The sequence below is a fragment of the Lepidochelys olivacea genome (assembly GCF_965140295.1).
Source record: "Lepidochelys olivacea isolate rLepOli2 genome assembly, chromosome: 8".
In the NCBI taxonomy this organism is placed as follows: domain Eukaryota; kingdom Metazoa; phylum Chordata; order Testudines; family Cheloniidae; genus Lepidochelys; species Lepidochelys olivacea.
Genome location: NC_140418.1, coordinates 37,184,671 through 37,212,426, shown reverse-complemented (window position 1 = coordinate 37,212,426; position 27,756 = coordinate 37,184,671). Strand labels below are relative to the sequence as shown.

The 27,756-nt window shown below is 40.5% G+C and overlaps 1 protein-coding gene across 13 annotated transcripts in view; it reads right to left on the bottom strand.

Annotated features, from left to right (window-relative positions):
* LOC311524906 (ankyrin repeat and KH domain-containing protein 1) overlaps nucleotides 1-27,756 on the bottom strand; it is a gene marked incomplete at its 3' end in the record, with an annotated part of 207,119 nt that overhangs the window by 63,382 nt on the left and 115,981 nt on the right. For 8 of the 13 annotated variants that reach the window (XM_084636533.1, XM_084636541.1, XM_084636539.1 and 5 more), the window contains exons 8-15: nucleotides 27,451-27,688; nucleotides 26,955-27,146; nucleotides 25,005-25,114; nucleotides 10,121-10,180; nucleotides 3,764-3,851; nucleotides 2,882-3,009; nucleotides 2,508-2,651; nucleotides 729-831 (exon numbers count right to left, since the gene is read on the bottom strand). In XM_084636533.1, coding sequence (XP_084492659.1) covers nucleotides 729-831; nucleotides 2,508-2,651; nucleotides 2,882-3,009; nucleotides 3,764-3,851; nucleotides 10,121-10,180; nucleotides 25,005-25,114; nucleotides 26,955-27,146; nucleotides 27,451-27,688 — 1,063 coding nt within the window. Of the gene's footprint in view, nucleotides 1-728; nucleotides 832-2,507; nucleotides 2,652-2,881; nucleotides 3,010-3,763; nucleotides 3,852-10,103; nucleotides 10,181-25,004; nucleotides 25,115-26,954; nucleotides 27,147-27,450; nucleotides 27,689-27,756 lie in introns of those variants that run through there. The other 5 variants (XM_084636540.1, XM_084636534.1, XM_084636535.1 and 2 more) reach the window with 2 other exon arrangements.

Below are 27,756 nucleotides of genomic sequence, written 5' to 3'. Positions count from 1 at the left end.
AAAATCCTTTCCCAAACCTCCTTACTTCCCCCCCAAAATAACTCTAGAGCTATTAGGCCTAAATGGCCTCCATCTGGAGCTCTCCACAAGAGATACTTTTCTCTCACTGAACTAGCTTAAACAGAAAAAAAAGATTTCAACGCGGAATCCATTTCCAAAAGGATGACCCATGACTTTTGCCATTTAACTATTGAAAACAATACCATTTTCTTTGTGAAAATGAGTTTAGCCTTGCTTCGAATGAAAACCCTGACACAACCATAACAAACTGGGCACTATCCTACAAGTAGCTTTGCAGTTAATTGTTTTGGCAATATGTAACTCATGTCACTAGTTTAAACAGAAAATGGGCTGATGCAATGACTATATGGAGAAGAATTACAACTATTTTAGAATGATCAGTGTACAGTACTTAGTCTTTGTTAAGTCGCACCCGCACTAATACACTGTTCAAATGGAAATTCAATAATTGATCATTTTCTTCAAGTAATTTTTTCAATAAGCATGATCTGTAACCAATGTTAATGTTCTATACTACACAATGAAATAATAAATATGAATTACACATTACAGAGAACATTGTGCTCCTGTTAGAACTACATCTTGTATTACAAGTGTTTAAGGATTGATAAGTGAGGACTGACCTATACATTAGTTTCGGAAGTACTATAATAAAGCTTCCCCCAATCCTGCTAAAACAAGATACATTCAAGTGGCCACATACTGACCTTTCTGTACTCCCAAGAGTGGAGGAGAATTCTCTTGAGGAGCTCTATCAGGTTCCTGGGGAGGTACAACCATGGCAAGTGCATGCATTGGTACACGTGGAACCTAAAAAATCAACTCAGAAAGAACTTGTCTCAGTTTTAGTTTTCAATGGATAAGAGTGTAATAACTTAATCCAGAAGCACATTTGTTTGCACACATTCCCTTCCACTCAGCCTCCAACTGTGTGCTGCATGTTATCCCTTAACATACCAACTTCCAAAAGTAACGTTTCATACTAACTGCAAAGTTAACCATACTCTTTCCCCTCTTCTACCTCCAAAGTGGTTAAGTCACTGCATTTACTTGTTCTTGTACTATCCAATATTCCATACCCAGAAAGATGGGAAATTAAACTGCCTCATGAGTTAGGGAGTCCCAAGGATTTTGAGGAATATAAAGGTCCCAGTAGCCACAAAAGTAGTTAGGTTTCAGAGTAGTAGCCGTGTTAGTCTGTATTCGCAAAAAGAAAAGGAGTACTTGTGGCACCTTAGAGACTAACCAATTTATTTGAGCATAAGCTTACGTGAGCTACAGCTCACTTCATCAGATGAAGTTAGGAAATTATGCACACAGATAACTTGGTATCTGGTACAAGACCACAGATCAGAATTCCATTAGTTACCTCCTTTTCAAATCTTATGCAAGAAAGGGGGCATGTGAAAAACAGTAATGAACTGCTATACAATACTTCGTATTGGAGTTGTAATTCTTCACTTGTTGATCCAAAGTAGTACTTTACTGGCCTATTAGATCCTGCCATCCAAACACTTTTGGGAAAGTGTTTTGTTTTGTTTGTTTTGTTTGTTTTTAAATAGAAGCTATCAAATTTTAAAAAGTGACCACCTCCACTTAATATTAGAGCCATTACTGAGGGCAGACATTGCTCAGTGAAACTTCATCATACACTGTACTTGTATATGTAATAACTAGTGCAGTCACAGCACTTGTGTGGTTTTCTTTAAATAAAAACTCTTGCCTTTTAAACTACTTTATGTTAAACTTTATGTTGCCAGTTTTTGGAAGTACTCAGAACACAGTATTAGCCTAGACATTATATACGTAGCTTTTGAAACTCTGAATGTAACTGCATTATACGCTTATGCTCAAATAAATTTGTTAGTCTCTAAGGTGCCACAAGTACTCCTTCTCTTTTTGCATTTTATCGGTGTCTTTTCTTCTCCTAACTGTATTCTCTCTATCAACTAATTCTTGGTTCTCTTTGTAGGCTGGGGTTTTCCTGGAATTCTTAGGGAGTTTGGTGGCCAACTCCCACTGAATATCTAGTTCCCTTGGGCCACTTTGAAAATCCCAGGTACATGCAATAAGCTGCCTTTCACTTTACGCAAGATACCAATACTTAAGGAAAACAAGCATCAGTGTTTCCAGTGCATTACCACATGGCTTTAGGAGTGCTGAGGCAAGAGGGTAAAGGCTGAGTAACTTCAATCAAGTGCAACAGTCGCCTAGAAATGCTGTATCTGGACTGGCTTATTAGGGAATAGAAATTATTAAAAGTAAGATGGATGATATATGTGTATTTTTCAGGAACTCCTAGGTAAACAAAGCTTCATTCATGCCCCCTTTTGATAAGAGTTTCTAAATATGTAACTTATAAAAATCAATGTCACTAATCTTTTACTTCCACTAAACTTTGTTTGCATAAAAAGACAAGTTTACTAGAAAGGTTTATTTTCTGTTGTGGAAATGTATGTTTAATTACACTTTTCTTTATGTCTTACCTGAGACTGATCCTGAGAAGGTGGTGTGAGCTGAGACATGTCTGCAGTAGGAACTGACAGAACATTGTTTGGGTAATCCAGTAAGTAAGAAACAACATTTGTATGTCCACCCTTTGCAGCTTCAATAAGCATTGTTGAGCCATCCTGGGGTGAAAGTTTGGAGACAGAAAATGTAACAGTAAGGTGAGCTCTTCTATCCTCTGTGCTATATAAAAGTGAAGAGATTTTTCTGTGAAATTAAGTTTAAAGTTGCCCAGCCGTGGCTTTTAATCAAAGTCAACTCTGCAGTACTTTAGTTTCAAGTAATGTATAAGGATAAGCAATTATGGAAGGTGAGTATATTAAAATCACAATGAGTAATTTAAATTGAATACCTTAAGTCGATGAGTAGGATCTGCACCATGAGCCAGGAGGAGCTCAACAACTGCAAGGTGGCCCCCCGCACATGCCAACGACACCACTGTGTGGTCATTATTAGCAGTAGCCCTATTAACATTGGCACCTATGAAGAAAACACCTCATGCAGAATTAGCAGGCATTTCTTCACATTTAAATTCTAAACAACAAACCTGGTGTATTTTCTGATTTTGAGAGTGTATCTATTATAGAATTTCAGATCCAGGATGCAAGTTAATTACAATAAAAAAATCAGAATGAGGACAACATAATGGCAAAAGACATTTCAGAAGTGAAAATAGGATGATTTCCTAGATAAACTGAGTTTGCAGCTAGATTCCTAATCCTTTCGTAAAAAGATGTACAGTAATACTGCAGTGCAAGTGAACAAAGGGAGGGTACACCTAAAATACACTTAAAATAACTGTTAGAAGATATATTTTTATATTCCAAGGAAGAATCACAAGTCTTTCATAATAAGGGGCTATATTTATTTTTTAAACCAGGAGTACTTCCGGGCAACAGTTGACTGCAAAACATTTTTAGAATAAAGTGTTAAGAAATACTATCTAACCACGTACTGACTGACATTTTTGCCTTATTAATCTCCACAATTCCTTGGAAAGTATTTTCAGTAACAAAGTATTTCTGTACTCAAAAGTGAGCAATCACCTGTATAATGTGAGTTAACTGAAATAAAAATCATCCCACCACAAATGAGCATTTACCACATACCCCCATAAACCTAATACAGGACATAAGGAAAAACTCTATTCTAGTAGGTATTAAAGCCATAAACATAAAAGTTTAACAGAACTGTTAAGTGACATTTCAGACACAAGTTGGTACTAATATTTTACCTTTGCTAATAAGAAACTGTACAGTGCATAAATGACCAGCTCTTGCAGCCTTCATTAGCGGTGTTCTTCCACCTTCAGATTCATGCTCCTGTTATAAAAAGGGTATTAAAAAAAAAGTGTTATACATACTGGCAAAACATATCAACCAAGGGTTTTAGTGGCTGAAATTTTCATCTTCAGGATTCAGACTGCTCTATTAATTTTAATGAATATTCTATATAAATCCCCACCAGTGTATTTACAGCAAATTTCTCGAAAAGGTCCAAATGAATCTACTTGGTTAGTGAATTACATTGGAAAAGGTCACTAAGACCACACCGCCACCCTCACAATTTCATAGATCTCACTGGAAAGTTTCCTGACTTCTAGCTTTGTTCAGTTTCATTACTTCCAAACAAATCATTTGCACCAAATTTTCTCCAATACACACTGTTCAAAAGGCTGCCATTTCTCAGAAAAAGAACGTTGAGAACACAATCATATGGTGATACAAGAATGGAGAAATCTTAGTTAAACCACCATACGGTGAATAGCCTATATCTGAATCTTCTAAATTGTAACATGTTGAAATGGGATTCTTATCACTCACAAAGAAGACAAAAATCAATTATATGCAATAAATACTGAATCAAATAGCCTTATGAGCCATAATGAGAGGATAACTGGTCTCTGAAAAGAAGAATTAGAGAACCTGAAGTTGAAAAGACAACAGAAGAACAATCTGAATGTCAATGGTGAGACGTTCTCTTCAGGGCCAACACACACTGTCCCCGAAAACTGAAGTTTAACATAAGCAGCCCAAGTTAAAGCATGAGTGACATGAAAGATTGTGGAAAAGAGACACTGTAGATACTCAGAAAACTGACAAGAGAGGTGAATGTAGAAGTTAGTAATCAACCCTTTCTATACTTGAGATAATACAAGCCATGTGGGAAAAGAACCAGCCAGTTACACAGGAATGACTGACAACAGATAAAGAGTGCTGTCAAGTGAAGGGGACCCACCCCACACCGCAAGGGGATTAAGTGTCCTGTCCATGATAGTGTGTACATGTGCCCTTCAAAATAAAACTCAGTAATGTGTTAGGGACTTTATTTAAACAGTTTATAGGGAAATCTCTATTTCACTGTTTAACTTCATTATTCTCTGACTATCTGATAGCAGAGATGATTAAAAACAATAGGAGTACCTTCTTGTTCTTGTTCTATTTACTGAGATTGAGAAGGCTTAATGCTGGATTTGTGACAGTTGAATCCAAACCTGCCTATCTCCTTCAATTGGACAAAAATCCTGCACATCCTGATTGCTAAGTTGCAGGTGTCTACTGAAAGTTAACCATTTGGTTATGCATTTGAGAAGTGGAATCTTTAGTGATGGCGAATCCAAATCTGTTGAGAAGTTTAGTGGTCCAAATCAATCCTATGCTATTATGAAGAGTCTAAACTGCGCTGGTCTCCTCTCATCACTTGAAAAAGGGCATAAGCAGTCTGGCACAGATTCTTCTTATGAGACAATAGTTTATTGTACATTGTTTTAAGATGCATGTTTGTTCTCTGTGTGCTGCGTCTTGATCCTCTAACTTATTTTGCATGATACTATTGCTACATATATAGAATCCATGTGCAATACTATGCAGCAAGCGAGGAAGCCGTAGAGATTTGATCCTCAAGTCAGAAAACACCTGAACTCCCTCCAACTACCAGAGTCAATTTATAAACAGATTTACTCAGTCCTTTATTATTCAGACAGAGACACAGTTCCACAGAGTTTATTGTGGAAGGCTGTTTTCCATGAGACCTTAACAATCAAGGTAATACGTGCTCTGCATGAATATGCAAGGACCAATATTATATTCTTTAAGATTTAGGGTTTGCCCTTGCTTCAATTTTTCCCTCCTGCAACTGTTATGCAATTAGCTGCTGCCCCTCCATTCCACATACAGAACTCATTTGATTTGTACTGTGTGAAGAGATTTTAAAATGCACTTTGGAATGCAGTGCACTACGTATTAAAATACACAAAACTTGAATATATGAGCAGAAACGGTTGTCCAAACTCAATTCCTGATGCAAGGTTTCAAAATTCCCATACTACGAGAATCAAAGAACTGAGAAATAAATAAGTTGAGTTAGAAAAACCCAGTTAACTTCAAGACAGTGCAAGTTTGTGTCCTGTAGTATATTCAAGTGTTTTGTTTAGTTTTAGATGGCTAGCAATAGGACTATTAGTACTTTGCTTGGGAGTCTAAGGGTATGTCTACACTACGAAATTAGGTCGAATTTGTAGAACTCAGTTTTTTAGAAATCGTTTTTATATATTGGAGTGTGTGTGTCCCCACAGAAAATGCTCTAAGTGCATTAACTTGGCGGAGTGCTTCCACAGTACCCAGGCAAGCGTCGACTTCCGGAGTGTTGCACTGTGGGTAGCTATCTCACAGTTCCTGCAGTCTCCGGAAATAAGATTCAGAAGTTCGCGGTTCTTTTCCTGTCTACTTGGCCAGTGCATCTGAGTTGAGAGCGCTGTCCAGAGCGGTCAAAATGGAGCACTCTGGGATAGCTCCCGGAGGCCAATACCATCGAATTGTGTCCACAGTACCCCAAATTCGAGCCGGCAAGGCCGATTTAAACGCTAATCCACTTGTCAGGGGTGGAGTAAGGAAATCGATTTTAAGAGCCCTTTAAGTCGAAAACAAGGGCTTCATTGTGTGGACGGGTGCAGGTTTACATCGATTTAACGCTGCTAAATTCGACCTAAAGTCCTAGTGTAGACCAGGGCTTACAGATCTCACTGCTGGGGAAACTTCTTGATGTCCATTCTAAGTTTTCCTTTACTTAAATTTCATGCAATTATTCTACATATACAACGGTTTGATTAATCCCCACTTCCTCAAGCAATGAAATCCTGATCCTCCTTGGTGTTTACAAACTTCAAATACTTGTAGCACCGAACAAACAGATACCTTCCATCTGGCCAAACTACTCGTTTTATCTATTGTATTTCTTCAATAGACTCTCCTTACTCATTTCGGTCGCTCTTCCCATTTGACTCCACTTGAACATCTTTTCTATCAGAAAACCCAACACTGCAAGCACGATTTTATTTTTTAACTTAATTAAGTTATAAGATGCCAGCCATCTGTAGAGACTGCAGTCTTCTATTTAGCCATAGCAAAGGTATAGCAGCAGCAGAAGCATTGCCCATGTGGTCCCCAACATATGGGTCAAGACAGAACAGAGAATGGTCACCTCCAGAGGAAAGAAGGCAATCTACATTCTATGCCCTTTCAGTCCCTAGTCTTACTTCTGAGATTGCCAAATGTGTGTGTCTGATTGCTGTGGTTTGTGATAGACACCCATCCAGAAATGGAAGAGCTCTGTCTACTTGGAAGCTTGTCTCTCACCAACAGAAGTTGGTCCAATAAAAGATATTACCTCATGCGCAATGATTCACTAATATCTTGACACCGACATGGCTACAATGCTGCATTCTATTTGGAGTAAGACATGGGCTATCAGGGAGCTTACATAAACTATAACAGTTTCAATAACAATAGCCTGTTTATTTTGATACAAGGCTTCAAATATTGAAGCCCAAAGTAACTGCCTCAAGAATGAATCCTAACTTCAAAGGGAGGTGAATTTGTATAGGCTACAAATAACTATCAGATAACAGCTCCAATAAGTAATTACTCCCACTGGACAAATCCATACTTTGGTAAGTAAAGAGAAAGAGGGATGCAATCAGAAGTGTCTTATTTGAACCTTAAGCAACATACAATGAAGTAAAACAAATGGGTAAAATCACATAAATATCCTACTGGAAAGGCAAAACAGGTATTTTTTAAAATGAGAAAAGTAACAAGAATTCAAACAGAACAAAATAGCATGACAAGATACAGAGCATGAGGAGGCTAGGGTTCTCACATATGCTAGAAATAACAGACCTACATTAGTTTTATTCCACAAAACTAGCTCAAAGGATGTAAAAAAGCCCTCCTGAAATTGATTATAACACCCAGCATTTACTTTAGCTTTTCCATCTTGAGGTGTCCCAGTGATGAATACTAGACAAAGTAATGCCAAAGATGACACTCCTTAAGAGAATCTTCTCAGAAAAGTGTTGCAGAATTGCCAATGCAGCACCTAGAGTGGGCCAAACTTTAAGAGTCAGCACACACTGATGCTTGGTAAATCTACAGTGAGACCCCTGTAGCTAGATTTATAGATTTCAAACCTCAACACTGGCTTTCATTACCAATGTCTATTAACAGAGCAGGCTTTAGCATGACCAGACAAAAATAAAGAGAAATTATGAGTTATTTTTCTGTAGATTCTCAACCTACTTTTGTCAGGAGCAGTTATACAACTGAATTAGTCAAAAAATCCATCTTATATAATTCATTTTAATATTTTTGGAGCAAGAAGCCATGGGGATAGACATGAAGGTAGGTAAAAATATTAACCAAGATAGAAGCCGGATAGCATCTCTGGAAGGAATTTTGGGTGCACATTCAAAAATCACCTCATTTCTTTATAATCTGTTGTAGAAAGGATCAGTAATGAGCAGCCGAAACACACAGCTTCTACAAGAAAAGCTACTGCCACAAACAGACAGTCTCTGAAAAATGTAAGGTCTTAAGAATCAATTTAGAAGAGAATAGGGATGTGGGGTTTTTTGATTATTATTTCAGCACATTGCTCCACTATGGGCTGGGATGTGAAGTATTACCAAACCACTTCACTGGTGACTGAGCTGTCATTTCATACTTTAAAAAAGCCAACACAGCATTTTGTGTGAACTCTACAGGAAGTGATCTACTGGTCAATAAAACGTCGTCTACACCAGATACTTCAGAGTTATCTAGATATAGGTTGAAAAACTGTGGTGTATTAGCAGTAAACTCCAAGGACTTGGAAACAATAAGCATTATTGTTGCTGATATCACCCTTATCCTTGATACTTCATCCTCAATTTCTTAGGCTCTTGTGAGAGAGGTTTTATATCAAGTGTCTAACAGGGCCAATATAAATTCCAAATCAAGACTTTGTGATTTCAATAATTTGGTAAAATAATTTTGTTAGCCTTCTGAAAAAGATATCCTTGACTAGCCAATCATTAAAATAACGAAACACATCCACATTTAGACTTTAGCTATGTTATAACAGATTAGACCACCAGCAGGGACCAATGTGATAAACTAGTCTGATCTCCCATGTAATAAAGGCGGTGACTTCCTTGAATTAATTCCTTTTTTGAACTAGAACATTTATTTTAGAAAAACATCTAATCTTAATTCAAAAAATTCCCTGGTAAGTCACCCTCACTTAAAAATTTGCACACTGATTTAACTTCCAGCCATTGGATCTTATTCTATCTTTGCTAGACTGAAAAGGTCATTATCAAATTTTTGTTCCCCACATAGGTACTTCTAGACTAATTAAGTCACCCTTCTCTTTATTAAGCTAAACAGACCATTGTCTTATAGTGATAGACTTTCTCTTGGCTCTTACTTGAACTCTCTACAATTTAATTATTCCTGGATAAATATGAAACAAATATTCTCTGAAGAGCTCAAATGGACTGCTGTGTTCAAACTTCAAAGAGATATACTATCCATCATTAGACATAACATGTTTGTTAAAAGATTTGGATTTTATTCTGGGTCTGATAAGGAATGTAACCAGATTTCTCTTGAATTCTTTTGTAACAAGACCCTTTGATTTATGACAGTTCTAATTCCCGTGAAAATGCTAAAAACTCAAGTACTCTGAGTGCAAATATTTCACTGCACTGTTATGAAGAATTTATAAGTAAAGCTATTTTGAATATTTTCTTTCCCTTCCCACACCCCGCTGAAAATTTGGAGTGAGTTTTTTATTAAATTTTATTCCCCTTTTTATAATATTCTCCAGACTAAACTCTGATCACAAGACTCAAAGTTATAAAAAAAGTCAGTAACATGTCCTTTATAGACAAATTTCATGAGGTGGATACAAACAGATTAAAACCCAAATGGATTTCTGGTTAAGAGAACTGAAGACTATGAGACCCTATAGAGATATGGTGATCCTATTATTTGTAAAGAATTTATTTCGGCCATTATTTGTGAAAAGCTGGTTTAATGAGATGACCCTTTCCTATACAGGGCGGGAATAGGGCAGTAATTAAGAAAGGGATTAGAAATCAATCCAAAGGACTTCAGAGAAAGAAACCAAAAAAGTAGAGCAATGATGGAGATTCAATATGCTACATAGCAAGTCTTTGCACCTGTGATGAAATCTAGATGCCGTAAGCCATGCTTGCCGTGAGCATCTATTTTTGAGATTTTAGCTTACAAGCATCAAAGGCCAACCTCACCTGATGCTTGGCCGTCTCTATGCCCTCCAAAATAGTCTTCTTTAAGTCCTCCTGCTTGTCCTGCGGAAGGAAAAAGAAGAACTCACGGATCTTATTCTACAAATAAAATTAATACTTGGCCGTGAAGACCTGGTGATTACAATTTCAGTTGGTCAGCATCACCAGCTGAATTAGCCTGAGGAGGACAAAACTAGTCTTTAAACCAAGTAATGCAATTCTTCATCATCATAACCTCAACCTAAGCCACCAGACTCATGTGGATAGTGGAAGTTATACATGATATCCACTGGTGCAAAATACCAGATGTTTTCTTGGTCACACCTAGTGAGGAAGAGGTGGATTTCACCACATATTCTGCACCATTTGAATAAGGACAGACTGACCTAGCACAACCAAAAATATGACCGCAATTATTCAGTTTCAGTGTTTTGGGCACACTCTTGTAGTTCTTTTGTTAAAGAGAGACAACATGAACATTCTTACTAATAAACTTGGATCTTCTATCATCTTCCCCAGATAGTCTAGAACCAGCACCAAGAAAACACGATTACTTTTCAGTCCCTCCCACTGAGAGCAACATATTAATCTCCCTCACAGTATAACGCAAAGCCTTACTTACAACCTACACAATGTTAGCAAGAATTCAGGTTGACATATATACAAAGGTTAAGTGTGCAGTGTGATGTATCTAAGGAAAACAAGATTTATATTAAGGATTTGCTTTATGGCGAGAGGGAAATTAATGTGTAGTATGTTCTCTCATCAATTCGAAGCAAAAAGAATTTCCCAGTGAAGGTGCAGAATCTATCAGTGAAAACTTGTGTAAGCACTAGGGTATGATTAAGAGGTGTCCCTTACCTTGGCATTTCCTTACCCTTTAGGGTTTGAGTTGAGTGGCTATCAGTTAACCAACTCTACTCCCTTTTAAACATGGTGTTTATAGAATTTCCTATTTTTTTAAAATAGTTTTTAGATTCAGTTTTTAAATTAAAGTACCATGGTTTGGAGGAAGCGTGGGTGTTTGAGATGAAAAGGATGGATGGATGTTATGCTACTGTGTATGTGGGGGACCCTTGCAGGTCTCTTTTTATCCTCCTGAAATCCAGCACAAAAGTGTCCACGTTCCTGGGGATCCTCCCTAGTACTGCACCTGGTTCCCCAGGGCCAGCTGCAGCTCGTCAGAACAGTGTAGTCTCTACTGAAGGCGCAGAACTACACAGGCTACAGAAACCACAGCAATGCAGCTTGTATCTTCTCCTCCCCAGAAATCTTGGCTGCTGCTCCCTAACTCTCCTTACTAAATCATAAAGAATATTGGCCAGCATCTTCTCTGAGGGCAACCTATGACTTCAGTCCCATTGGAAATGAGAATCAGGTTGGTGTTGGTCCTGCTTTGAGCAGGGGATTGGACTAGATGACCTCCTGAGGTCTCTTCCAACCCTAATATTCTATGAGTCAAGAGGCTGGCTCTCAAGTGTACTGCATTTCAGCTAAATCAAGCTCTGAGTTTAGGAGAAGAGATCTCAGACAAAATGCACTTTTAGCTTAGAGGAAGGTAAACTGAGTTAGGAGCCAGGAGATAAAAATCTCATTTGCCACTCACTACTGTTTGTATTTCTGCTATTTTTAGGCCTTAATTTTGAACCAGCAGGTCTCTCACCCACCTCTCAGGAAATACACAATCAAGCTGTGACACTGAGTAGCTTTCCCAGACTTGAAGGAGCAGCTTTGCATAAACTCAGAAGCTTGCCTCGCTGACCAACAGAAATTGGTACAATAAAAGATTATCTCACTCACCTTGTCTTGCTAATATTCTGGGACCAACATGGCTATAACACTGCAAGCAACAATGGAGGATATTCAGTTCTGCCATTTGAAATGGAAACTTTACAACATGAAGAAAAAAGAAAAACTTAACAGTGATGTCTACTTCCCAAGCAAATGCAAGAAAGAAAACATCTCCAGAGGACTCAGCATCTATAACCCTCTAACCACGACATACAACTCCAAATATGCTGAACAGCTCTGTAGAAGGGCTCCAAAAAAATTGAGGAACCATCTCCTGCAACTCTCATACTCCATAAGAGATCACCTCAAACAAGAAAATCATCACACACACAGATGGTGGAGGAGGGGCGAAAACAGGAAACCTACCTGTAGGTCATGCAAGAAACCAAAAACAGCTATTACAAAAATCTGATGACAACCATCTAACACAAAAGCAAAGTGGAACCAATTGCAACAACTTCGCAAACCACAGAACACCACCTCTGGGAGAAACCACGGCACCAGGACCCATCACATGGACATCCCAACATCAATTTATTAAGACTACCTGTAACCGGAGCCGAATTACCTGTACTCTCCAAGGGACTGAACTTCTACTCCATCACAGAAGCTAATATCATAGTAACATGTAGAGAACAAGAATTCTTTCACTGATTTCAGTTCAAAGAATTCTTTCACAACAATATCACCCAGAACTACCACCTCCCCATCAACAGTCATAAGAAAAAAGAATAATCTGACAACACCCCACCATAGACAAAACCACGAAAATCCTTGATCATTACAATGATTGACTAAAATCCCTAATCACCATATCCACCATACACTCCCACCACCACTGCCGATAGGACAGCTATACGGTCCCTGAAATCCAACCACCAGGCAGCAATTAAATCAGCAGACAATGGGGATGCCATCACTGTCCTCAACTGTGATAACTATGCTAACAAAGCTGACAACTCTGACACCACCTACTATAAAGAACTCAGAGACAACCCAGGAATCTAAGGCGATCATCAAATCCTTCCCTGCTCAACTCTTAACAACGTTGTCCCCCACAAACTTTCTATATGCTTTCCAAAATACACAAAACAAGGGAATCCAGAAGACCCATCATCTCTAGCCATGGCGCTCTTAATGAAGCAATATCAGGACTCATAGAAACCATCCTCAAGCTACTGACCACATAAAGGGTCAGCTTCCTCCAGCACACAATCAGCGTCCTCCAGAAACTCTACAACATTAACAACCTCCCTCAGAACACCATCCTTGCCACCATGGATGTCACCACCCTATATACTAACATCTCTTACAGCGATGGCACTGCTGCCTGGCTTGAATATCTACAAGACAATGGACAATATCCATCTCAAACACATTGCCAAACTCATCCATTTCATCCTCACCTATAACAATTTTACATTCAACCAACACCTTGTACAAACAATGAGAACAGCCATGGATACCATAATGGCTCCCCAGCATGCCAGCCTTTCTTCATGGGCCACCTTGAGGAAGAATTCCTGGACAAATGCACCACAAAACCAATGCTGTACCTGAAATACATCAATGATGCTTTTATCTTCTGGACAGGTGAGCTAAACTTCCTTACAGATTTTCACCACAACTCCAACCACCACTACCCATCCATCCATTCAGTTCTCTTGAAAGCACTCCTATATCAGCATCAAACTTCCTGGAAACCATGATCAGCTTCAACAATGGAACCTTAAAGACAGCTATTTACAGGAAACCCACAGATCACCACACTTACTTTCACAGATCCAGTAGCGACCCCAAACACACCAAGAAATTGAGTATCTACAGTCAAGCACTCTGATACCAGAGAATATGCACCAAGGAGCAAGTCCAGGATACACAGCTTATCACACTTAAAACACCCTCCAACAAAAAAAGACATTCCACCAGAGTAGATTGCAGCATGGAACAGGCCATTCAAATACCTCAGAGCACCTGCTTCAATATGGAAAAAGCCCTCCAACCACAGCCCCCTAGTTGTCACCTACCACCCCACACTGGAACCCATATGGTGTATCATTAAGCAATTACAACCCATATTCGATGTGGACCACATCTCTCTGAAGGCCAGAAGAGGTGGCTTGAAACAACCCCCGCCCCCAATTTCTCCAGCTCCATCAGAAGCAGCAGCAAGCTCCCCAAAAACCAGGCCATACCAACTCAAAGCAGAACCAAATCCTATTGTAACAGAAGCAAAATCTGCTGACTTATCTCTCCTGCTACGACAACCAATATTGTGCCACAACACAGGTTTCAAGATCCATAGGTCCTACACATATCACAACATGTGGTGTACCTCACCCAGTGCACTAAAGGTACATATCTATGCTGGAATAAAAGACCCGTGGCAAGGCCACAGCTAGCCTGGGTGAGCTCTCTCAGGCGCATGGGGCTAAAAACTGCTGTGCAGACATTTGGGCTTGGCCTAGAGCCCAGGCTCTGGAGCCATCCCTGCTTGTGGAGTCCCAGAGCCTAGTCGCCTACACAGCAATTTTACAGCTCAGCAAGCTGAAGTCAGCTGACATGGGCCAGCCACGGGTGTTTACTTGCTGTGTAGATGTACCCTCAATTCCCCAATAATTATGTGGGTGAAACAGGACAATCACCATGAATTCACACTGAAAAATTACAGAAGACAATTACATCATATTACCTGTGGGTGAATATTTTTCACAAAACGATCACTCCATATCTGACTTCTCAATCCTCAGCCTCAAAGGAAATCTGCACACCTTCAAAACACTAGCCTGGGAGCTTGCTAGACACTAAAAATCATGAACTTAAAGACAGATTTGTGGCTTATTACAACAATCTGTAACCCACTAACCCCTCTTTTTGTCCTGTGACTGCAGAGGTTTCAACTGGCCGCTTTACCTTGAATGGTCTCTTCCAAAACAGGTTAACTGCTTATCCTAAATAGTCTGTTCCACCTTATATTTTGCTGACACTGACTACCTTTCCCAGATCTGAAGAGCTGTGTGTAAGCTTGAAAGCTAGTCTTTCACCAACAGAAGTTGGTCCAATAAAAAATATTACCTCACATACCTTGTTTCTCAAGTATCACACAGGTAATTTTACAGATAAGATAACAGAGGTTGCCAAAGGTCACTTTTAGCAGCATCAGGCACAGAACCCAATCTCATCCATAGAATTTTTCATGTGTCACATTTTGGTGGCTTGTGTCACATATTTGAAGATTAAAAGAATCTTGAGGGCATGCAGACACACTGCTGCTCAGAATAAAATCTGCCCAATCTAAGTGCTTAGCTAGGCCATCTATAACCACTACTTTAACCATTAGATCTCACTCCTCTCCTAGAGGTGGAAGTAAAATCCAGGAGTCTATTTCCAGCATTCTATTACTTCTGAGCTAATAACTGTGAAACCCAGTGGGTATTGTTCCCTCTCCAGTGGGTGGTACAAAGAGAAGAGCTACTACTGGAGCTCAAGTGGTAGAGGTCTCAACTAGTGACCTGAAAGTCCAGAGCTCAAACTCTGCTGATGATACGTATGGGTTGGTTGCAAGTGACAAAATACAAGAATTAAGTTTTCTTTTAAAAAAATATTGACTCCTCAGCAAGAAAATCTCTTTACAGGTGGCATAACACTCAGCAAACAACAGGTACTACATTTTGGTCATTTGTCACATTGTGTTTGCTTATCACAAACTGGCAAGTGTGTGGTCCGATCACTTTAGTGAAACATCTGTGGCTTCAGTAATGTGAACAGCCCCCATCTTTATTAAGGTCATCTTTCCTCTCTCCCACCATGAAGTAGTGACCTTTTTTACTGAGGGCATAAGGAAGCTTCAACATTGGATAGTTTCAGATTCACTGTAAACGATGCAAAATGTCAGCTTTTTTAGTAAGAGAAAACTGAATGTACTGGAATGATAAGCCAATTTATTATTTTTTCCCCCTAATTACACCCCAATCTCTTCAAAGTTACATTCAAAGTAGTGGTAATGAGTTAACTACACGGAAAACTTAAGGATAAATGGAGGTTACTTACTTGTACCTGGAGGTTCTTTGAGATGTGTAGTCTTTATCTTTATTCCACACGTGGGTAGAGCATGTGTAGAGCCCTGCAAATCTGCAGCTATCTGTGGACCATGTTTGCATATAACAGATGGATGCGGATACAAGTTTTATATCTAGAGCCTTGCAAATCTGTGGGTACCTGCTTGATATCTATGGACCATAGATTCATAGGATTGGAAGGGACCTCGAGAGGTCATCTAGTTCAGTCCCCTACACTTATGGCAGGACTAAGTATTATCTTCTAGACCATCCCTGACAGGGGTTTGTTTAACCTATGCTTACAAATCTCTGATGGAGATTCTACAACTTCGCTATGGAATTTACTCCAGTGCTTAACCACTCTGACAGTTAGGAAGTTTTTCCTAATGTTTAGCCTAAACCTCCCTTGCTGCAATTTAAGCCCTTTGTTTTTTGTCCTATCCTCAGAGGTTAAGAACCATTCTTCTCCCTCCTACATGTAGCAACCTTTTATGTAATTGAAAACTGCTATGTCCCCTCTCAGTCTTCTCTTTTCCAGAATAAACAAACCCAATTTTTCAATTTTCCCTCACAGGTCATGTTTTCTAGACCTTTAATTATTTCTGTTGCTCTTCTCTGGACTTTCTCCACATCTTTCCTGAAATGTGGCACCAAGAACTGGACACAATACTCCAGTTGAGACCTAATCAGCGCAGAGCAGAGCAGAGCAGAAGAATTACTTCTCGTGTCTTGCTTACAACTCTCCTGCTAATACATCCCAAAATCAGATTCGCTTTTTCCCCCCAAACAGTTACACTCTTGACTCATATTTAGCTTGTGGTCCACTATGACCCCCAGATCCCTTTCTGCCGTACTCCTTCCTAGGCAGTCACTTCCCATTTTGCATGTGTGCAACTGATTGTTCCTTCCTAAGTGGAGTACTTTGCATTTGTCCTTATTTAATTTAATTCTATTTACTTCAGACCATTTCTCCAGTTTGTCCAAATCATTTTGAATCTTAATCCTATCCGCCAAAGCACTTGCAATCCCTTCAGCTTGGTATCATCCTCAAACTTTATAAATGTACTTTCTAGGCCATTAGCTAAATCATTAATGAAGATATTGAACAGAACTGGACCCAGACTGATCCCTGCAGGACCCCGCTCGTTATACCCTTCCAGCATGACTGTGAACCACTGATAACTACTCTCTGGGAATGGTTTTCCAACCAGTTTTGCACCCACCTTATAGTAGCTCCACCTACATTGCATTTCCCTTGTTTGTTTATGAGAAGGTTATGTGAGACAGCATCAAAAGGTTTACTAAGGTAAAGATATACCACGTCTAACATTTTCACCCTATCCAAAGGCTTGTTAGCCTGTCAAAGAAAGCTATCAGGTTGGTTTGACAGGATTTCTTCTTAACAAATCCATGGTGACTGTTACTTATCACATTATCTTCTAGATGTTTGAAAACTGATTGCTTAATTATTTGCTCCATTATCCTCCCTGGTACTGAATTAAGTTGACAGGTCTGTAATTTCCCTGGTTGTCCTTTTTTTTATATTTATAAAGATTGGCACTATATTTGCCCTTTTCCAGTCTTCTGGAAGCTCTCCCACCTTCCATGATTTTTCAGAGATAATCGCTAATGGCTCAGATATCTCCTCAGTCAGCTCCTTGATGCATTTTATTGGGCCCTGGCAACTTGAAGATTTCTAACTTATCTAAGTAATTTTTAACTTGTTCCTTCCCTATTTTAGCCTCTCATCCTACCTCATTTTCACTGGCATTCACTATGTTAGACGTCAAATCACCACCAACCTTCTTGGTGAAAACTGAAGCAAAGAAGTCATTAAGCACCTCTGCCATTTCCACATTTTCTGTTATTGTCGCCCCCTGCCCACATATTGAGTAACAGGCTTACCCTGTCTTTGGTCTTCCTTTTGCTTCTAATGTATTTGTAGAATGTTTTCTTGTTACCCTTTTTCTCTAGCTAATTTGATCTCGTTTTGTGCCTTGGCCTTTCTAATTTTGTCCCTACAAACTTGTTATTTGTCGATATTCATCCTTTGTAATTTGACCTAGTTTCCATTTTTTGTAGGACTCTTTTTTGAGTTTTAGATCACTGAAGATCTCTTGGTAAGCCAGGGTGATCTCTTGCCAGACTTCCCATCTTTCCTATGTAATGGGATAGTTTGATCTTGTGCCCTTAATGTCTCTGAAACACTGCCTACTGTCTTCAATTGTTTTTCCCTTTAGACTTGCTTCCCATGGGATCTTACCTATCAACTCCCTGAGTTTGCTAAAGTCTGCCTTCTTAAAATCCACTGTCTTTATTTTGCTGTTCTCCCTCCTACCACTCCTTAAAATCATGAACTCTACCATTTCATAATCACTTTCACCCAAGTTGCCTTCCACTTTCAAATTCTCAACTAGTTGCTCCCTATCTGTCAAAAATCAAATCTAGAACAGCCTCTCCCCTAGTACCTTTCTCCACCTTCTGAAATAAAAAAATTGTCTCTAATACTTTGCAAGAACTTGTTGGATAATCTGTGCCTTGCTGTGTTATTTTCCCCAACCGATGTCTGAGTAGTTGAAGTCCCCCATCACCACCAAATCCTATGCTTTGGATGATTTTGTTAGTTGTTCAAAGAAAGCCTCATCCACCTCTTCTTCCTGGTTAGGTGGTCTGCAGTAGACCCCTATCATGACATCACCCTTTTTTTTTTTTTTTTAAACCCCTTTTAACCTTACCCAGATACTTTCAACAAGTCTGTCTCCTATTTCCATCTCAACCTCAATCCAAATCTATACGTTTTTAATATACAAAGGCAACACCTCCCTTTTTTCCCCTGCCTGTCCTTCCTGAGCAAGCTGTACTCTTCTATACCAATATTCCAGTCATGTGTATTATCCCTCCAAGTCTGTGATGCCAACTACGTCGTAGCTGTATTTACTAACATTTTGAGTTCTTCCTGTTTATTCACCATACTTCTTGCATTAATATACAGACATCTAAGACATGGATTTGATTCCCCCCACCCCAGTTCGGTCTTCTCTCCTTTATCCCTACTATAAGAGCACATGCTCTCCCCAAATTCCGACCATGTTTGCGGATTGGATGTGGATACAAATTTTGTATCCATACAGGGCTCTAAAATGCAGGCCACGCGCCTGAGACCAGAGATTTGTAGCAAGTAGCGTACACTGGTCTGTGCATGCGCTGTTGCTCTCCTTGTGCTCCAAAATGAGGACATAAAGGGCGGTATGGACCAATGCCTCTCCAGTTTTCTTACCATGAATCAAATAGGATCCAAACCAGAGGGGAAGGAGGGCAGGTAGTGGAATACAAATAAGAACCACACATCTCAAAGAACCTCAAGTTATGGGTAAGCAACCTCCATTTCTTCGGTGCTGGTCTATATGTGGGCTCCACACATGGGTGATTGGTAAGCAGTATTCAAGTAAGAGCAGGGTGCAAGATGCAATTGGTATGGAAGTCTATAACACTGCTGTCCCGACAGCTGCATATACTGAGGAAGACTGGATTAGGGTGTAATGCCCCATAAAGGTGTGGATAGAGCTCCAGATAGCCACTTTACAAATGTCTGGTATTGGAACTTCTCCAACAGATGCCATTGAGATTGCTTGTGCTCTGGTCAATTGGGCCTTCACCCTGACTGGGGAGAAATATGTGGCAAATAATAAGAGTGATGCAGAGATTCCACTTAGTCTCTCTGGACCGATAACACTTGCCCTCGTAATAGCTCTACTATCGCTGACAAAAAGACAGAGTTTTCCTAATTGGCTTTGTTCTCTGCAGATAAAAGGCCAGGACCTGTCTGACACTGAGTGAATGAATAGGTTGGTTCGTGTGAAACTCTGAATTATCTTGGAGATGAATTTTGGATGGAGATTAAGGGAGACCTTTTTTCTAATAAATACGGAGTATGCTGGGTCTGCCATGAGTGCTCCTAGTTGGCTCACCTGTCTGGCTGATGTGATGGCAATTAAAACCTTCATGGAGAAGCGTGACATGGAACATGTGGCCACTGGTTCGAAACATGGTCTGGTAAGAATTGGGAGTACAAAGTGAGGTCCCATTGTGGCATAAGTTTCATCACTGGTGGGAAGGTTCTAATGAGGCCGTTCAAGAACTGAATTGTGGTAGGTAAGTAAGTGTGGCAGGATGAGAGGATGCAAGGCACTGACTGCCGCTGGATGGAGTTTCAACAAGCTAACAGAAAGCCCTGACAGTTTGAGGCACAGAAGATAATCTAAAATGACAGGGACATCTGCTGATTCTGGTGATAACTGATTTCTTTGTGACCAGGTAGAGAAATGCCTCCATTTAGCTAAATAGCATTTCTAGTGGAAATTTTTCTGCTGGGATAAAAGGATCATTCAGATGGCCTTCGAACATAAAAGTTCCAGAACTGATGCCCATCCAAATACCAGGCCGTGAGATGAAGAGGGTCTTGGCTGGGATGTCTGGTCCTGCACTTGCCCTGAATGAACAGATATGGAAAAGGTTGAATATAGATGGAAGGATGGGCTGATATTTGTAGAGGGTCTGGAAATCAAAACTGTCTGGGCCAATCGGGTGCAACGAGAATAACCCTGGTCCTGTCATTGTGAATTCTGCGGAGAACCTGAGGTAGAAGGGGATGGGAGTACCTCAGACAGTTCATCCAGGATAACAGAAGGCCATCATCCCTGGAGTCTTGCCCTACTGATGTTCTCGAACAGCAGAGACTGAATTTCTTGTTTGGCAGGCAAATAGGTCCAAAGATGGTGCTCCCCACTGGGTGAAGATTTCAGTCAAGACAGAATTATGTATTTCCCATTTGTGGTCTACGGAGAAATGCCTGCTGAGATAGTTCGCCAGAGTATTTTGCGCACCTCGTAGGTATGTCACTGAGAGTGTGATGTGGTTCTTCATGAACCAGTTCCATAAGTTCACTGTCTCCATACAAACATGAAGAGATCTCGCTCCACCCTTTTAGTTTATATAAAAAAATATACTGTCATGTTGTCTGACAGAACTGCAGGAGTGTGAGGAATGTGTTTCAGGCTACGGGAACTGCCCTCAACTCCAGGAGATTGATATATGTTCTGGCCTCCCATGGGGACCATGTGCCTTGTGCAGTGATTGTCCATATGTGCTCCCCATCCTATGCATCTGTGATTATGGTTGTGTTGGAGGTGGATGGAAGAAAGAGGACTTGCACTTGGATCCAGTTTCATCCACCATACCAGAGAGGCTCTGGCTTGTGGTGGAATCATTACCTATGTATTCATATTGTCCTTGTTCAGTGAGTAAACAAACTGAAGCCAGGCCTGCAGACAATGGATGTGGGGTCCGGTGAACAGTATTATGTATGTACATGGAGCCAAGTGGCCTAGCAGGGAAGGTGCAAGGTCTGAGGGTGACTTGGTTTATCAGGCTGTTCATAGCTGGAAAATTATCTGTAGGGAGGTAGGCTTTTCCGGATCATTAGTCTAGGATTGATCCTATGAAATCTATAGTCCTCGTGGGAGTCCAAGTGTTCTTTGTTCAAACAGAATCTCATTGTTGCCAGAATGTGGAGTAAGATAATAGGGTTGCCAACTGGACCTCTTGGCTTGATCTGCCCCATTAATAGCCAGTCATCAAAATACAGAAAGATGGTGTAGCCACCGTGTCTTATCTAGGCCTCCAGAGAAAAGACTAATAAGACCCTGGGTGACACCGCCAGCCTAAATCAAAGTACTCTGAATTGGACGTGCTCGTGTCCTACAACAAATTTAAGAACTCTTCTGTGGGAATGCTAAGTATCCACATGAAAATGGCATCTTTCAAGTCGAGGGCCACAAACCATGTATTAAGAATGGCCATACTGGGTCAGACCAAAAGGTCTAGACTGTCTTCCAACAGTGGCCAATGCCGGGTGCTTCAGAGGGAATGAACAGAACAGGTAATCAAGTGATCTGTCCTGTCATCTATTTCCAGTTTCTGGCAAACAGAGGCTAGGGACACCTCTCATTCTCCTCCAGGGATGGAATTACTATGATGCAAAATTCTGATTTGCTAATAAAAATGTTTAGTTGGTGTAGATCAAGAATTGGTCTCCCTCTTTTTTTTTTTTTTTAAACTATGAAGTATGGGAAGGGGAACCCTATCCCTTGGTGTTAGGGTGGCACCTGCTCTACAGCCCTTTTCTGAAAGAGTTCACTTCTTGATGAAGGATCCCCTTGTGAGAGTAGAGCCTTAGAAGGGGCCAGGAAAAAGGGTTTGTGGTGCAGAGGTGAGAAACAACTATGTAGCTGGAGTGGATGATGTCTAATAACCACTTGTCTGTTATTGCCCTCCAGTTGTGTGCAGAATGGGTAAGGCAGCCCCCAAATATTTCGGGGGGAAAATATGGCATGGCATCAATAGCTGTATGCAGTCCTTGAACGTCTCATTAAAAGAAATCCTTGGACAGAGAGAGAGCTGAGTAGTGGTTGTAGAGGCGGAGGAAGCCAAAACCTGTGGCTTTGAACGCTCTGTCGCTTGCATGGTGGTTTGTAAGGGCAGTAGTGATAGAATGACCTGGGGGGAGGTCTGGGCCTCTGGGTCTGCTTGTGGTGTTTCTTTTGGGGGTTGGGGTGTAAACACCTAGGGAGCAGAGGGTTGTGCTAGAGTCCTTAAGAGTATAGTGACTGTCTTCTCACTGAAGAGATTAGACTCAAAGGGCAAAATTGTTGATATTGTGGACCTCTCTGGGGAACCCTGAAGACAACAGCCATGATTCACGCCTCATGGACTATAGCCATGAGGATTCCTCTAGATGCAATGTCAGCGCATCCACTGCCACATGAAGTCATGTCTTAGCCACCAGATTGCCTTTATCGATGAGGGCTTGGAACTGAGCCCCGTCTTCCTAAGGAAGTTTGTCTCTGAATTTGGAGTAATTTAAGAAGTCATAATTTGCTAACTATACCTGGTAGTTAGCAACACTGAACTGGAGACTAACTGATGAAAATACTTTCCTCCTCTAGAAGTCAAGGCTTTAGCGCTCGTCAGTTGCAGTGGACTTGTGTTGCTGTAACCTGGACCTCTCTGCAGCCACCTGCACCACTAAGGAGTTAGTGGGCAAATAAAAACTCTGGACCCCTTTAGCTGGCACAAAATATTGTTTAAGGGTAGAGCTACAGGATGCAATAAACCCTATATTATTCATCCATAACTAAAGCAACCACACAAAAAAATTCAAATCCCTGAAAAAGGCCACAAAAACCCAACAATCAATTAGTCTCCCTGTGCCTTGGTTCACCATCTGTAAAATGGAGATATTTTACTTCCTTATCTCACATGGGTTTGGAGAAAATACATACATTACAAGGTCACAATGCTCTCAGATACTACAGTAAGGGGGTGATATATGTAACTAAAATAGATAGCCTTTGTATTGAGTTTGAATTGATGTCAATACATTAGGATAAGCTACTAAAGATGAGCGAGTTTATTCACAAGCATATGTTATGTCCTTTGCTGGATACAGAACACCAAGCATAGTGGCATCGCAATTCTCATAAGAGAGTTAGGAGGGAGCAGTCTCCCTCTGCTGCTGAGAGAAAAAGCCTGGGCCTGCCTATGAAAACTGAGGTGGTCTAAAACTAAATTTTCTTTCTAAAAGAACAGTGCTTTTGTAATTCACTAGTGCAGCATCACAGCCACGACTTTAAGTTTACCTTTTTAAAATAAATTTAATTTAAAAACTGCTGTTTCAAGTGTGGGCTTCAATAAGCATCTAAGTGATTGTTTAAGCAGCTTAATAAGGACACTGAAGACTGGGAGACTCGAGTTATTGTAATGATATTCTTTACATACCTTTTAATACTGTTTTTCTACAAATAAGTCATTGTAAGTAGCTCCCACAATCAGTGTGGCTGTGTTGTAGAGAGAGACAATTTAAGAAATTCAAGTTCAAAGTTTCAACAGGTTACTATAAAGTTCAGAAACTGAGTGAAGTTCAGGCTTCCAATTCCCTGAGCTATTTGTAAGTTAGTGAAAGAGCTATAGAAGCGGGATAGGGAGAAAGCTAACACCTTAAACCTATTGAAGAAATGGAAGGAAAGTAGTAAGTAGTGTTGGACTCCAAAGACAGCCCCAGCCTAGAAGGATGTAGACTGAAAAAGTTTCAAGGGTGGAGGATCCACGAGAATGCTCTAGTGCTCCTCAGAAGGACTATTAAAAGCAAAACAATTACGTTCTGAACACAATTTTAAAAAAAATGAATAGTGAGATACCTGTAGCTGACAGGTACACTGAAGCAGCAATTTTAAGCCCTCCAGCTGACTGGCATCAGCAATCATCAATAAACCCAAAACAGCAACCTAACTTACTGTTTAATGGATATACTATGCAGAACACAACAAACAGAACCTGGGAGTAACATGGGAAAACCATGGAAGTGGCCTAGAAGGCAAACAGACATATACTAGGATGTGGTATACAATTCCAATATACTCTGGCCCTTGGGAAGGCATTTGTTGCACATTTAGTCTAAATTTTGAAAGCTGTGCTATAGAAAGAATACCAAAATGATAGAAAGTGACCAAAGATCAATAAAAAACCCAATTTAAATGCCCGTGAAGTTTAAAATGTAGAGAGTAGTCATCCCAAAAATTTCTAATCCAGTATTGGAAACTCAGGATTCTGGGACATGGATGAAGAATAAGACTGGTAGAACTAAAAGAACAGACAAACTATACCTTGCAGAGTACTGAGTCCCGTGGTGCATTCTGCCAAGGGCAAGAGTGAACTATTACAAAATCCAAGAATTTACTAAGTATTTAACTAATGGATGCATCAATATTTAGTGCTATTCCTCTTAAACTGGGACAGATGTTACAGGCTTTCAATCCTCCTTTTGACTAGTACCACCAATGTATACATATGTTAACACTTGCAAAGCTTTCTTCTTGCTTTATATTAAGCACTTAACTTTTTTTCTGTAAGAAAGGTAAAAGTAAATGCTAAGTTTACAGTTAAAATATTTTCATGCACAAGATACACATGAAAAGTCTTACTAAATCAGCACCAGCTTGAAGCAATACGTCTGCAACGTCAGTATGTCCATTTTCACAAGCATAGGTCAAAGCTGTGTCTCCTGTTGCTGTTGTAGCATGTACATTCGCTCCTATAAAAGCAACATACGTTTTACTGGTTACTGTAGATGTCCTCTCACCCAAATATTTTATCTGAGTGATCCCACTAACTGTTAAAACCTAAAAAAAAAAGCAACAGATCTTCCTTCCATGGCAACTGAAGCCATGTTCTACTTACTGCCAACAGCACTGTGCCTAACAGGGAAAGAGGCCTGAGACACAGAAGTAGAGTCAGGAATTTGTGGCAAAAGAAGGTTATGGCACATTTGACAGCAGTTAAAGTGGTGAACAAAACCGTTCAACTCACTCACTGCAGTACTGATGGGCAGCAGCATTTCCCCCCCACAGTGCTGAAGATTTCAGTTCCTAAATCCATGTCTGAATTCAGGCTTTGTTTCTTTTCTGAAGTCTGGTTCGACAACCTAGAGTAGGGGTGAGCAAACTAAGGCCCAGGGTCCGCATCCGGCCCTGCACATGTTTTAATCCAGCCCTCAAGTTCCTGCTGGGGAGCGGGGTTGGGGGCTTGCCCCATTCAGTGTGTGCCATGGCTCCATGCGGTTCCCAGAAGCAGCAGCATGTCCCCCCTCTGGCTCCTATGCATTGGGGCAACCAGGGAGCTCTGCATGCTGCCCCCGCCCCAAGCGCCATCCCCTGCAGCTTCCATTGGCTGGGAACTGCTGCTTCCGGGAGCTGCAGGTGCAGCGCCTGCGGACGGGGCAGCACACAGAGCCGCCTGGCCGCACCTCCGCGTAGGAGCCAAAGGAGGGACATGTCACTGCTTCCAGGAGCTGCTTGAGGTAAGTGCCGGCCGGAGCCTGCCCCCCTGCCCCCCAACCCCTGCCCCAACCCTGATCCCTCTCCCGCCCTCTGAACCCCTCGGTCCCAGCCTGGAGCTACCTCTTGCACCCCAAACCCCTTGTCTCCAGCCCCACCCCAGAGCCCCCTCCCGCACCCTGAACACCTCATTTCTGGCCCCACTGTAGAGCCCGCACCCCCAACCTGGAGCCCTCATGCACCCCAACCCCCAATTTTGTGAGCATTCATGGCCCACCATACAATTTCCATACCCAAAGTTTGCCTACCTCGACCTAGAGTCTATTAACCTATGCACATTATCCCAAAACCCAGTTACTACCACACTTTCCTGCAGTGTGGGAGACCCATGTTCAAATCTTTTCTCCACATCAGACAGAGGGAAGAACTGAACCACAGTTTCCCGCATCCCAAGAAAGTACCCTAACTAGTGGGGTAAAGGTTATAAGATGTCCTCCTCCTCGTAGGCTTTTGTTTTTTTTTAATTTACTTATTTGTTTTTGTCAAAATGCTCAAAATAAAAACAGGTGTTTGGTTTTTTTTTAAGACTGGTCAAACTGAAATGTTTTGATTTTGTCAGTTTGGTCAAAAGCTATTCAGCAAACACCACAAATTCACAAATAGTTTCAGGCTGAACAAAACCATATTTTACAGAATAACTTATTTGCCCCAAAACACTCAGCAGAGTACAAAAGCAGAAGTAGTCACTGTTAATGTTGTGTGTTAGAGTGCACGCTTAATGAAGACTGAGTACATATTTAGTTTTTGGTATCTACTGGATGGAAGCAAAAGCCTCATGGATTGTTGGACTGCATAGCTGATACTGTTCAATTTAGACAATATAAATATGGAAAAGAATGCAGAATGTCTTTTCTCTTAGGTTGTTCCATTCTTTTAAGGTTTTGGGAAGATGGAGTGTGCCCTGCTGCAACTTTAATTGCCAGTAACTGTAGTTATTTCCTAATTTATACTTTTTTTTTAATTAAAAAATTAGTTAATTTAATTAGCATTTTTAAGCTAAATCTCCTGTAAGTCAACCTGTCATTTATATCAACATACCTGCTGCCAATAAATATTTCACCAATTCAAGGTGTCCCTCCTGAGCAGCTTCCATTAAAGGTGTAGAGCAACCAAGTTCTATATCAGCTCCTGCCTTAATAAGGAAATCAGCTACTTCAGAAAATCCTCCACAGCATGCCAGAGTAAGAGCTGTTTCTTGCGTTTCTTCTGTCTGTGCATTTATATTTGCTCCTATGAAACAAATTATCTGTTAATCTGTCTGGCCAGACAGACAAATCATATAGGCACTCATCTTCCCGCTTTGCCCCTACCCCATAGCCCTTAGCAAGAGATCAGTGTAGTTAGTTCTACGTTATTCCTATACAGTAACTGTCAAGTCAAAACCACGTGCTAAATCCTGAGCCATCACACACGAACTAGCAGGGTCAGTACTTAATCATTCAGAATAAAAGACTATAAAAGAATATGTAATTTAAACTACTAAAAAGATGTAATTTACAGTACAGTAATTTATAAGATGAAATTGTTTTCTTACCCTGTGCCAGTAACAGTGCTACCATCTCCTCATGCCCTTCACGTGCAGCTTCCATCAGTGGAGTATAACCTTCATCATTAACTTCCTCAAGATTTGCTCCCCTTTCTATCAGTAGTGCAGCTAGCTCCACATGTCCACCACAAGCAGCTAGTGTAAGTGGAGATTCAAATGAATCCGCAGGCATATTGACTTGAGCACCACTATCTAGAAGCAAACGAGCTACTTCTACATGTCCATCCTAAGAGCAAAGTAAAAGTTAAAAAGAAATGAAATCAGAAACATCCCAATTTAACAAAGGACACAACT